Source organism: Maniola hyperantus, chromosome 25 (genome assembly GCF_902806685.2).
Source record: "Maniola hyperantus chromosome 25, iAphHyp1.2, whole genome shotgun sequence".
NCBI lineage: Eukaryota > Metazoa > Arthropoda > Insecta > Lepidoptera > Nymphalidae > Maniola > Maniola hyperantus.
This window is the reverse complement of record NC_048560.1, coordinates 4,978,643-4,990,781: the sequence shown is the minus strand read 5'-3', so window position 1 is coordinate 4,990,781 and position 12,139 is coordinate 4,978,643. Positions and strand designations below refer to the sequence as shown.

Genomic DNA, 12,139 nt, shown 5'->3' with positions numbered 1-12,139 from the left:
CCGCTTTTTTACATGGATATAGTTGAAAAACTAAAGAAAGGCTACTTTTTATCCCGGAAAATCAAAGAGTTCCCACGAGATTTTCAAAACCTAAATCCACGCGTACGTAGTGTGTTTGTTTGTTGGTTTGTCCTTCAATCACGCCGCAGCAACGGTTTTACCCGATTTTTTTACATATTTGTAGTTGAAACACTGGAGAGTGACGTAGGTTACTTTTTATTCCGAAAATCAGAGTTCCCACGGGATTTTTGAAAATCTAAATCCACGCTTACGAAGTCGTGAGCATCAGCTAGTTACATTATAAATGCGAAAGTGTGTTTGTTTGTTGGTTTGTCCTTCAATCACGCCGCAGCAACGGTTTTACCCGATTTTTTTACATATTTGTAGTTGAAACACTGGAGAGTGACGTAGGCTACTTTTTATTCCGAAAAATCAAAGAGCTCCCACGGGATTTTTAAAAACCTAAAGTCGCGGGCATCAACTAGTCAGCGATGCAAGTGATTGAAGGTCATTATTTGTAGGGCAGTTGATTACGCTGCAACATGTGCCTTATCAATGCAAAATAAACACTTGCATGTATGTATTATTATACTTGTTAAATGATAACAGTGTTGTAATAATGCCATGTGACTGATACGGAATTTATTTCCTAGTGACCCGCCCCGCCTTCGCATGGATGCAATGTAGTACAGTATAAGTCCCGCAAATTGCTATTGCGCTGGAACCATGTCTCATTAACATCGATGTGATGTCATTTGTCGTATATTTAAGTAAAAATATACCATCAGCTCGAAACTTCAGTCTAGTGTTGACGTCACTAGACGATTCGCGCAGCTAAAGCTAATTATTGACACCGGCACCAAAAAGTGTTGTTATGGAACTACATTTACTCTTGTATACATAATATTATATTCTAAATTATTTTTTAATTTTTAGTGTTTGTGTATTGAAGTCGGTTTTTATTTTTTTTGTAATTTTTTTAATAATTATTATACCAATAATTCCAAAGTTACCCGTAACTACTTTACCGACTCAGTTGGTGATTCATTTTGCCCCCCCCCCCCCCCCCCCCCTTAAGTCTCATAAACATCTGGTAGTATATACACAACTTTTTATCTTGAAAAATCAAAATGTGCCTATGAGATTTTTAAAATCTACATAGATATAAAACTTATTTAATGTTTTTTTTTTCAGGCTATTCTTCCAAGTTGTGCCAGATGACCAAAGCTTTGACGAAGACTACGCTGGCGTTTTTCATTTTCGGTAAATATAGAATTGCATCATCATCATGATCAACCCATGGCCAGCTCACTACTTAGAAGTTCAATTGGGTATTTGACTCCAATTTTTTTATTACTTTATTATAAACTAGAATAGAAATAATGACGTAAACTGAAAAAACTAATTAAATCGATCAAATAACAAAAAAGTTATAAGCATTTAAATATTTCTGATTAGACAGAGATAGCGGTACAGCAGTTTGACGTCACACCTACTAATGCCATAGTAGCTTCGTGCGGTTTCATACAAATGTTCGTTTTGCGAGAAAGGGATAGAAGACCCTCCCACTCCAAAATTAAAATGCCTGTAACTTTGTAAATCTTTGTTGGATTTTAATATTTTCTTCAGTGTACGTCATTATTTTTATCCTAGTTTATAATAAAGTAATAATATTTATCAAATTCAAAAGTAGGCAAATACCCAATTATTATTATTTTTCGAAAAATATACATATATTTCAATATCAATCTTGGTCTATTCCAGTTTCTGGCAGTACGGTCGCTGGGTGGACGTGGTAATAGACGATCGTCTGCCCACCTACCGAGGAAAACTTGTCTTCCTACATTCATCCGAAAGAAATGAGTTCTGGAGCGCACTGCTTGAGAAGGCTTATGCTAAGTAAGTGTTATTTAAAACTGCTCCATGAAAAATAGAGTAGCTAAAGTCCGGCCCGATTGAATTGATCTAAAACATAAACAAACACACCTTTTCGCTAACACTTTTCTCAATGATAAAACAGTTAAAAACACGCACTAACGGCTTGTGGTCCACGAACAATATCTTAAGTAAAACATACACTTAAAATTCATTCAATTTATCCATGATTTAAGCAAAATTTTTAATAAAAACTAAATGGAAACAAAAATTCAGATCCACAGAGAAAACTGAAATGCTAGTTTTGACGTTTCGCATTCTTTAATTTATTTAGTGTTGTGCAGCGGCGACATTGCAACCACAGACTAAAAATGAATGAATTTGAGTTACCGTACACATACCCGTACACACATAGATATATAATGTTATTTTATATTGCGTTTACGTAACAATATTTATGGACTATATAGGTTTTGCAAGCACATAAAATAAAACAATTCTTTATATCAGAGTTAATTCGTTCAATCGTTCATTCCCAATATAGTTCAGCAATAGCGCATCACTAGAGGTCATGTCAAAATAAAGTCACGTGATCAGTACCGCCATATTTGTTATCTTTTTGGATCAATCCTATTGGAATGCTGTATAGGTTACGTATGTTTTTTTTGCCGTACGTAGTAATGGGGGGCCGTCAAAGTTGTCAGTTTAACACGGGGATTCATAGTCAAGATAGGGGCTTCTTTAGAGGACGATTCAGACATTGTCATACACATAGTCATACGCGAGGTCCGACTCACAATTGCCCGGTTTTTTTACAGCCTGTGTTTTTATTGGTAACTAGCTTATGCCGCGACTTCGTCCGCGTGGACTACAAAATTTCAAACCCCTATTTCACCCCCTTAGGAGTTGAATTTTCAAAAATCCTTTCTTAGCGGATGCCTACGTCATAATAGCTATCTGCATGCCAAATTTCAGCCCGATCCGTCCAGTAGTTTGAGCTGTGCGTTGATAGATCAGTCAGTCAGTCACCTTTTCCTTTTATATATATAGATATTGTTCGTTTCAGATTGCACGGTTCATACGAAGCCCTCAAGGGCGGTTCAACCTGCGAGGCCATGGAAGACTTCACTGGAGGTGTCACAGAGATGTACGAGATGAACGAGCTGCCTCCCAACTTCTATACTATTCTACTGAAGGCATATGAAAGGAACTCTCTTATGGGCTGCAGTATTGAGGTAAAAGCCTGACATACGGACATATATAATTACATTGAGGTATCACATAAATTAACAAATTGCTTCCCAGCTTGTATACCCTACTAATATTATAAATGTGAAAGTGTGGATGTTTGGATGTTTGTTACTCAATCACGCAAAAACGTCTGAACGGATTTGGATGAAATTTGGAATGGAGATAGATCATACCCTAGATTAACACATAGGCTAATTTTTATCCCGGAAAATCAAAGAGTTCCCGCGGGATTTTAAAAAATGTAAATCCACGCGGACGAAGTCGCGGGCATCAGCTAGTAATGCATAAAATTTAAGAAAGTACTCGCCATTTTTTGCTCAATATGACGTCCACTGCTGGACATAGGTCTCTTGGAGGGTCTTGCCGCCATCCAGCGGCTCCCTGTGACTCGCCTGCTGTCCGTCTACCTAGTGGGGGTCTTCCAACGTAAATAGCATCATTAAGTAAAATATAATTATTATTTACAGCCAGACCCAAACATCCTGGAAGCTGAGACCCCAGTGGGTCTAATCCGGGGCCATGCGTACTCTGTTACCCGGGTTAAATACGTGGACATTGAGACCCCGGGACGTGCGGGGAAAATCCCACTTCTGCGTCTGAGGAACCCCTGGGGCAACGAGGCCGAGTGGAATGGGCCTTGGAGTGACAAGTAAGTAATATTATCATCATCATCATTAATCCATCGCTGGCTCACTACTGAGCACTGAGACTCTCACAATGAGCAGAGTACTTACTGTTTAGTAATTACTAGTGGTTCGCCACGAACTGAGATCTCGCGACATCCCATAATTCCCATAAGATAGTTGTCACAACGGGAAGTACCCTGTAGGTTTCAAAAGGGAAAACGGAACTCTTATAGGATCACTTTGTTGTCTGTCTGTCTGTCTGTCAAGAAACCTACAGGGTACTTCCCGTTGACCTAGAATCATGAAATTTGGCGGGTAGGTAGGTCTTATTGCTGACATTTGGGCAAAAAATCTGAAAACCGTGAATTTAGGGTTAGATCACACAAAAAAATTAAATTGTGGTCATGAAAAAATATTGCTATTTTCAACTTTCAAAGTAAGATAACTATATCAAGTGGGGTATCATCTGAAAGGGCTTTACTTGTACATTCTAAAACAGATTTTTATTTATTTTTAGGCATAATAGTTTTTGATTTATCGTGAAAAATGTCGAAAAAATACGACTAGCACGGAACCCTCATTGCGCGAGCCTGACTCGCACTTCGCTGTTTTTTTTTTAAGTTCCTGTTTTTGTTGACAGATCACCAGAATGGCGTTTCATACCGGAATCGGAGAAGGAAGAATTGGGTCTTACTTTTGATGATGATGGAGAGTTCTGGATGGCTTTCAAGGACTTTTGCAGTAATTTCGACAGGTGTGTTTATATTCTACCAGCTTACTTAGCTAGTTGAAATAGCTATTAGCTAGCACGCTTAGCTTCATTTTCAGATGAAAATGTTACATTTGTACTTTTTTTTTATCTGTGACACCAACAACAAATAAATGCATTTTCTTTCTTTCTTTCTTACGCTCGCTACTTCGTACACAAATCTACGCGACGTATGCTTCGTGACTACACAAATTTCAAACACCTTAAGAGTTGAATTTTCAAAAATCCTTTCTTAGCAGATGTCATGCCAAATTTCAGCCTGATCCATCCAATAGTTGTAGAGCTGTGCGTTGATAGATCAGTCAGTCATTCAGTCAACTCTTCCTTTTATATGATACTAGCTTATGCTCGCGACTTCGTCACTTCACTACACAAATTTCAAACCCCTATTTCACCCCCTTAGGGGTTGAATTTTCAAAAATCTTTTCTTAGCGGATGCTTACGTCATAATAGCTACCTGCATGCCCAATCCGACCAGTAGTTTGAGCTGTGCGTTGATAAATCAGTCAGTCAGTCAGTCACTCACCTTTTCCTTTTATATATTTAGATATTACCTAACCCGCGACTTTTTCCGCTCTTTCTCGGAACTATAGATTTATTCACTCCAGTGAATAAATCTATAGTTGTCACATTTTTTGTTTTTTTTAATATTAGCCAAGTTAATTGCTGACTAATATTCCCCTTTCCCCTCCAATTAAGCGTAAAGCTTGTACTACGACAATAGTGCAACAGGTGGGATTTGAACTGGCGACCTTTCGGTTTTTAGTCCACTCCTTTAACAGTTGAGCTATCGAGGCTTACATAGGCTAGACATTACTTTATTGGCATCTCTTTCTCGGAACACTGCAGTGAATAAATTTATCCTTGTCACATTTTATGCTTGGTTCTGGATTGTTAAAATGTATGTAAATTTTTCAGGGTGGAGATCTGCAACTTGAACCCGGACTCGCTGGACCCAGAGGAGTGCCCTGAAGGATGCACCAAGAAGTGGGAGATGTCCGTCTTTGAGGGGGAGTGGGTTCGAAGTAATTATATCTTCTTATCCATACTAATCCATACTATATACACAGTTCACGATAGTTAGAGAACTTGTAACGTAACGTCGAGGCTTTGACGTCACTGGCAGGTGTCAAATGTTTCTACATTTGACGCTAGGTTTTGACGAACTCCCTACTGGCGCAGTGGTAAGCGCTGTGCTCTTATTAGTGGGAGGTGCCGGGTTGGATTCCTGGCAGGGATTTGGAATTTTATAATTTCTACATTTCTGGTCTGGTCTGGTGGGAGGCTTCAGCCGTGACTAGTTACCACCCCTACCGGCAAAGCCGTGCTGCCAAGCGATTTAGCGTTTCGGTACGATGCTGTGTAGAAACCAAAGGTTTATGGGTTTAATAGAAACTGCCATACTCCTTCCAGGTTAACCGGCTTCCATCTTAGACTGCGTCAACACTTACCACCAGGGGAGATTGCGGCAAGGGCTAACTTGTATCTGAATAAATAAATAAAAAACATCACAGAAAAGTTGAAAAGTCCGATTTTTTGTTTGGTACGGAACCCTTCGTGTACGAGTGCGACTCGCACTTGACCAGTTTTTTGTTATTTTCAGGAGTGACTGCGGGCGGGTGCAGGAACTATCTGGAATCGTTCTGGAAGAATCCACAGTATACTGTCACTTTGAAGGACACCGATGAAGGCGACGACAAGTGTACTGTAAGTTATCTATGTATTTATACAGGATGTAACCAGAACGCTAGCAAAAACTTAGCGATAATGTGGCTAATTCTCTTGTACACAATCTCTAAACTAAACTAAAGTGGCACGTTTAAATCTATTGCTATCCCTTTCATAATATTGCTTGCGGAAAAGGATAGCACTAGTTTTAGACCCGTTAATTTAGTTTAGTTTGGAGATTGTGTACAAGAGAATCGGCCACATTGTTATACTACCTAAACACAATCCAATACAAATAACCATTTGCCTGATTTTGTGTAGTTTTAGTGATTCAGTATTTTTCAAACCCGCAATGTATAGCGCGCAAAACTCTGGTCAATGCCGCGCCTACAACGCGGCATTGACTCGGTGTGGCTTACTTACGGCACGCTCGTTGACTCTAGCGTCAGATGTTTTATTTGCAATATATCGTAAACTTTTACAAAAAAGTTTATGGAATCATATCAGTAATTTAATTCATTTCTGATTGGTTGGTGGAACTCTGCCTTATGCATGTTCCGAGTTCCGACACGCACGCACTGGTTTTGTTTTTAATATATTTTCCCTTGTTTCCAGATAATCGTTGCCCTGATGCAGAAGAACCGTCGCTCGCAGCGCCACCAGGGCTTGGAGTGCCTCACTATAGGCTTCGCGGTGTACCGGCTGCCGGACTACGGCCACGTGCCCAAACCGCTCGACGTCAACTTCTTCAAGTACAACGCCTCCGTGGGCCGCTCCCAAGCCTTCATCAACCTCCGAGAAGTCAGCGCCCGGTAAGTCATGGCATTAGTATTACATAGCAGTATTGGCATTGTATATCTCAAAAGTTTTGCCTACTGTCTCTTTAACTATGCTAATATTATCTATCAACTTTTCGACGAAGATAATTTTGTTACTAGCTCTTGGCCTATAGGATTTGTATTTTGAGCTAACTACGCTTGCACTGATTTTCATTATAAACTCGCTACGCTCGCACTTACTTTCATTTTGAGCTTGGTATGCTCATACTTATTTAAATTTTAGGTAAGAACGTACATGTTTTTATTTTGAGCTCACTACGCTTGTACTGATTTTCATTATAAACTCGCTACGCTCGCACGTTTACTTTCATTTTGAGGTTGCCATGCTCGTACTTATTTAAATTTAAGGAACGTACATGTTTTTATTTTGAGCTCGCTACGCTCGCATTATTTCCGTTTTGGGCTAGCTAAACATCTACTTATTTCCATTTTGAGGTCGATTCGCCCGAAATACATTATTTTCAGTAATAGTTTCATCTGACTTTTGTAGAGCATTTTGTTAACAGTTTATTTAGGTAAATTGAAAATTCTGTAATATATTCGTTCTCCTTGCTAAATGGTATAAAATAAAATTGGAAAAATATGGTATTTTACACCAAGCGAGAAAAAATCTAAAATGTATATATAAGATAGTATTAGCAATAAGCAATCGAAAAATGTTAATTTCACTTTTTATAAAATTACTAGCTGATGCCTGCGACTTTGTCCGCGTGGAATTAGCTTTTTTAAAATTCCGTGGGAACTCTTTGATTTTCCGGGATAAAAAGTAGCCTATGTCACGTCAATTCGTTGCACCGTTGCGACGTGATTGAAAGACAAACCAACAAACAAACACTTTCGCATTTATAATAAGGGTACTGATAATATATATGTTGTTGTAGGTTCAAGTTCGAGCCGGGCCAGTACGTGATAGTGCCTTCGACCTTCGAGCCCGACGAGGAGGGCGAGTTCCTACTGCGTGTGTTCTCAGAAAAGAGCAATAACATGACGTGAGTACACTCAAAGGGGAATGCCAGGTGGCCATAGTAAAATAGGCCCTTAAGTGCCCACATGTAAAATTATATGGAACTAGCTGCCCCGGCGAACATCGTACCGCCTAAACTTTTCTCTCCGTAAGAAAGAAGAAAGAGTGTTCTCGAGATTTGCGATCGGCAACACATTTAGCGATTCATTTTTATATATAGAGATAAACAGTATATAAGAGGCCGCGTAAACGGTCAAGCATATCATCATAGTCAAATTTTACGTATTTGACAAACAAACTACGTGTTTGGCAAATTTGATTGACGGTGTGTTTGTCCAAACATGATTGACGTTGTATAGAATAGAATAGATTTTTATTCAAGTAAACTTTTACAAGTGCTTTTGAATCGTCAACTACAACAACGCATGGCTATGTTTGTCAAACATTCAAAACGCTCCATTTCAGCGACCGCTGATATTATGGCATTTACTTATTGTTCGATCTGTCTCGAACAATAAGTAAATGCTCAATTTAAAATGTATTTTTCTATTATTTTGCAGTGAAAATGACGAAGAAGTCGGTATGGGCGATGTAGATGATAGGGTAAGTTTAGTTGTACTTATTCCATACTAGATGATGCCCGCGACTTCGTCTGCGTGGATTCAGGTTTTTTAAAATCCCGTGGGAACTCTTCAATTTTCCGGGATAAAAAGTAGCCTATGTCCTTCCCCGGGATATAAGCTAACTCTGTACCAAATTTTATCCAAATCGGTTGAACGGTTGGGCCATGAAAAGCTAGCAGACAGACAGACAGACACACTTTCGCATTTATAATATTAGTATGGATTAGAGAGCCAGCGCGTGCTAGACATTCGTTATATTATAAAAGCTGAAAGTTTATCTGCGTATTGTCCTAACACTGGGAGGAACGTTTGTATGGATGTTTGTTCGACTGCAGTCGATTTTTTACGACATTTTGCACGATAATTCAAAAACTATGAGGCATAAAAATAAAAATAAATCTGTTTAGAATGCACAGGTAAAGCCCTTTCTGATGATACCCCACTTGATATAGTTATCTTACTTCGAAAATTGAAAATACTAATTATTAGTTCATGACCACAATTTAATTTTTTTTTTGTAATGTAACCTATATTCACGGTTTTCAGATTTTCCCCCTTTTGTCTGCTATAAGACCTACCTACCTGCCAAATTTCATGATTCTAAGTCAATGGGAAGCACCTGTAGGTTTCTTGACAGACCGACAGACAGACAACAAAGTGATGCTATAAGGGTTCCGTTTTTCCTTTTGAGGTACGGAACCCTAAAAATATACATTTATCACTCAGGTAAAAGATATAGCACCGAATCCAGAACCAGCGGATCCAGTGCGCGACTTCTTCAACCGACTAGCGGGCGCCGACGGCGAGGTGGACTGGCTAGAGTTGAAAGAGATCCTCGACTACGCTATGAGAGAAGGTAACTTAATATCTATTTCGACCTTTTATATTGACCCTAGTCTTAAAATTAAAAGAATTGAATCGAAAAATTGGGTATTTGACTCCAATTTTTTTATTACTTTATTATAAACTAAAATAAAAATAATGACGTAAACTGAAAAAACTAATTAAATCGATCAAATAACAAAAAAGTTATAAGCATTTAAATATTGAAGATTAGACAGAGATCGATACAGCAGTTTGACGTCACACCTACTAATGCCATAGTAGCTTCGTGCGGTTTCATACAAATTTTCGTTTTGCGAGAAAGGGATAGAAGACCCTCCCGCTCCAAAATTAAAATGGATGTAACTTTGTAAATCTTTGTTGTATTTTAATATTTTTTCAGTGTACGTCATTATTTTTATCGTCCTAACCACTAGGCTACCACAGCTGCAACGAATACATACAATAATAAAATAAAATACAATAAATATAAATACGAATACATACAAGAATAAAACAACGAAAAACATTAGGTTTAGAAAAATGTTGGTATCATTATAGCCTTTTTCTTAGTTCTATAATAATCTTTTTACTGTGTACAAACTTAAAATCAGAACAACTGTCTGTTAACAATTTTATACTACAGAGTTTCATCAAATAAATGTGGATTTTACTAGAAATTTACATTTGCTCTACCCCTTTTGCTTCATAAGTATTTTTGATTAAGAATTATGCCTTGAATCATGTACAGTTCAGGAAAAAATAACTTTACATTTCATAGTCTGGCTAACGAAAAATGGAGACTGGAAAAGCGCGGCAAATTAAAAAAAAATACCAGTATGGCAGATCTGGAATAACCTAATTTGATAGAACAGAAATAAAAATAAGTAATTCTAAATTATCAAATTAGGTTATTCCAGGTCTGTCATACTAATTTTGGGGCTGCCATACTGGTGTTTTTTTAATTTGTTGCGTTTTACCAGTCTCATCTTTTGTTAGCCAGGCTCTAAACTTAGTCTCTATTTTATAAACATTTTTCCTCGATTGTATATTAATAAAATTTTACGATTTTTTTTTACATATTTGTGTAATTTACAAAAATGCCCATTTTGAGCTTTCAATGTGATAACTGATAACGCTTCTGTGCCATTTTAATGCTGCTTTTTTTAAATTGTTTTGTTGGAAACCGTCCGAAGACCAATATTATATGTAAGTAATAGTAAAAAAAAATAGATATTACACATTTAGTTTTATTTTTGTAAATATTTAATTTCTACTATATTTTATTTTATTTACACTGGAGCTTTGAATATTTAAGAACTTCTTATTTGCTGATTATTAGATTATTATTTATGTTTAATGTATGTATATTATAGTAGAATAAAATATTTAAAATAGCTCTTTATATGCAACTGTATATTGGCGTTATATATAATTTGCAAATATTACTTTACTTTGTAGATATTTTCATACTCAGCTATAAAGTGTATCGCATTGCAAGTAAAAACATTCAATATAATTAAGTCCGATAACTTTTACAGTACTATTCAATTGTGATTTATTTAGTACAAAATATTAAAAATAATAGGAATGTTATATGTATATAGACCTCCTAGCGCCGTGATTAATGCTTACTATGGTCATTAGGGTTCCGTGCCTCAAAAGGAAAAACGGAACCCTTATAGGATCACTTTGTTGTCTGTCTGTCTGTCAAGAAACCTTCCCGTTGACCTAGAATCATGAAATTTGGCAGGTAGTTGGGTCTTATAGCTGGCTTTAGGGGAAAAATCTGAAAACCGCGAATTTAGGGTTAGATCACACAAAAAAATTGAATTGTGGTCATGAACTAATAATTAGTATTTTCAAAATACGAAGTAAGATAACTATATCAAGTGGGGTATCATCAGAAAGGGCTTTACCTGTGTATTCTAAAACAGATTTTTATTTATTTTTATGCATCATAGTTTTTGAATTATCGTGCAAAATGTCGAAAAATACGACTGTAGTATGGAACCCTCAGTGTGCGAGCCTGACTCGCACTAAAATAAATTAATGTATAGGTAACTAAGGTAAATTTATGTATGTATTTTTGTATGTTTATTCTTCGATTTAGGCTTATCAAAGCTTGCGAACGTCGGGTTGGTATTGTACAACATAAAAGTGTAGATACAGCATCTATCAAAGAAAACTTCGATAAAAAATAGGAGAAATGTGTCAGTTGATCAAAGATTAACATAATCGTCGCATTAATTTCGACGGTGCTAAGGATACCTGTAATTTTAGTTCTAGTAGTAGTCGTATAACAAATACTATTAGAATAGTTATGTGACATAGTAATTATTGGGGTGCAGAAATGGCAATGCGTCATGGCGGGGCGTACGATGGAGGGGGAGGGGGGATAACGCAGGGAGCCCCCCCACAGGAGCAAAACTGTCTCGAGCAGCTCCTGTGTGCACTTTGCACACCCATCTGCAAGGAGATCGGCGTAGACCTGCAGACCATGCAGACGCAACAGCCACAAGAGCAAGTCCATCTCAACCAACCGCAACCACAAGGTATCGTGTTTACGAGACTTACAAAAGTTACCTTTTTTGTGTAAATTCCATAAATAGTTTTTTGTGCGTGATTTTTTAATTAACTCTAATTTCTATTTACAAAGATAGAACTTAAATATTATACAACCGCAACCGCGAGGTATTGTG

General features: G+C 37.4%; 1 protein-coding gene across 9 annotated transcripts in view; it reads left to right on the top strand.

Annotated features, from left to right (window-relative positions):
• The window catches only part of CalpA (calpain A), a 38,972-nt gene that overhangs the window by 21,458 nt on the left and 5,375 nt on the right, over positions 1-12,139 (top strand). For 7 of the 9 annotated variants that reach the window (XM_034981580.2, XM_034981581.2, XM_034981584.2 and 4 more), the window contains 12 exons: positions 1,195-1,263; positions 1,765-1,899; positions 2,942-3,110; positions 3,594-3,775; positions 4,393-4,506; positions 5,440-5,546; positions 6,125-6,228; positions 6,805-7,001; positions 7,910-8,017; positions 8,553-8,595; positions 9,342-9,471; positions 11,789-11,992. In XM_034981580.2, the coding sequence (XP_034837471.1) occupies positions 1,195-1,263; positions 1,765-1,899; positions 2,942-3,110; positions 3,594-3,775; positions 4,393-4,506; positions 5,440-5,546; positions 6,125-6,228; positions 6,805-7,001; positions 7,910-8,017; positions 8,553-8,595; positions 9,342-9,471; positions 11,789-11,992 (1,562 nt within the window). The remainder of the gene's footprint in view (positions 1-1,194; positions 1,264-1,764; positions 1,900-2,941; positions 3,111-3,593; positions 3,776-4,392; positions 4,507-5,439; positions 5,547-6,124; positions 6,229-6,804; positions 7,002-7,909; positions 8,018-8,552; positions 8,596-9,341; positions 9,472-11,788; positions 11,993-12,139) is intronic. The other 2 variants (XM_034981585.2, XM_034981586.2) reach the window with 1 other exon arrangement.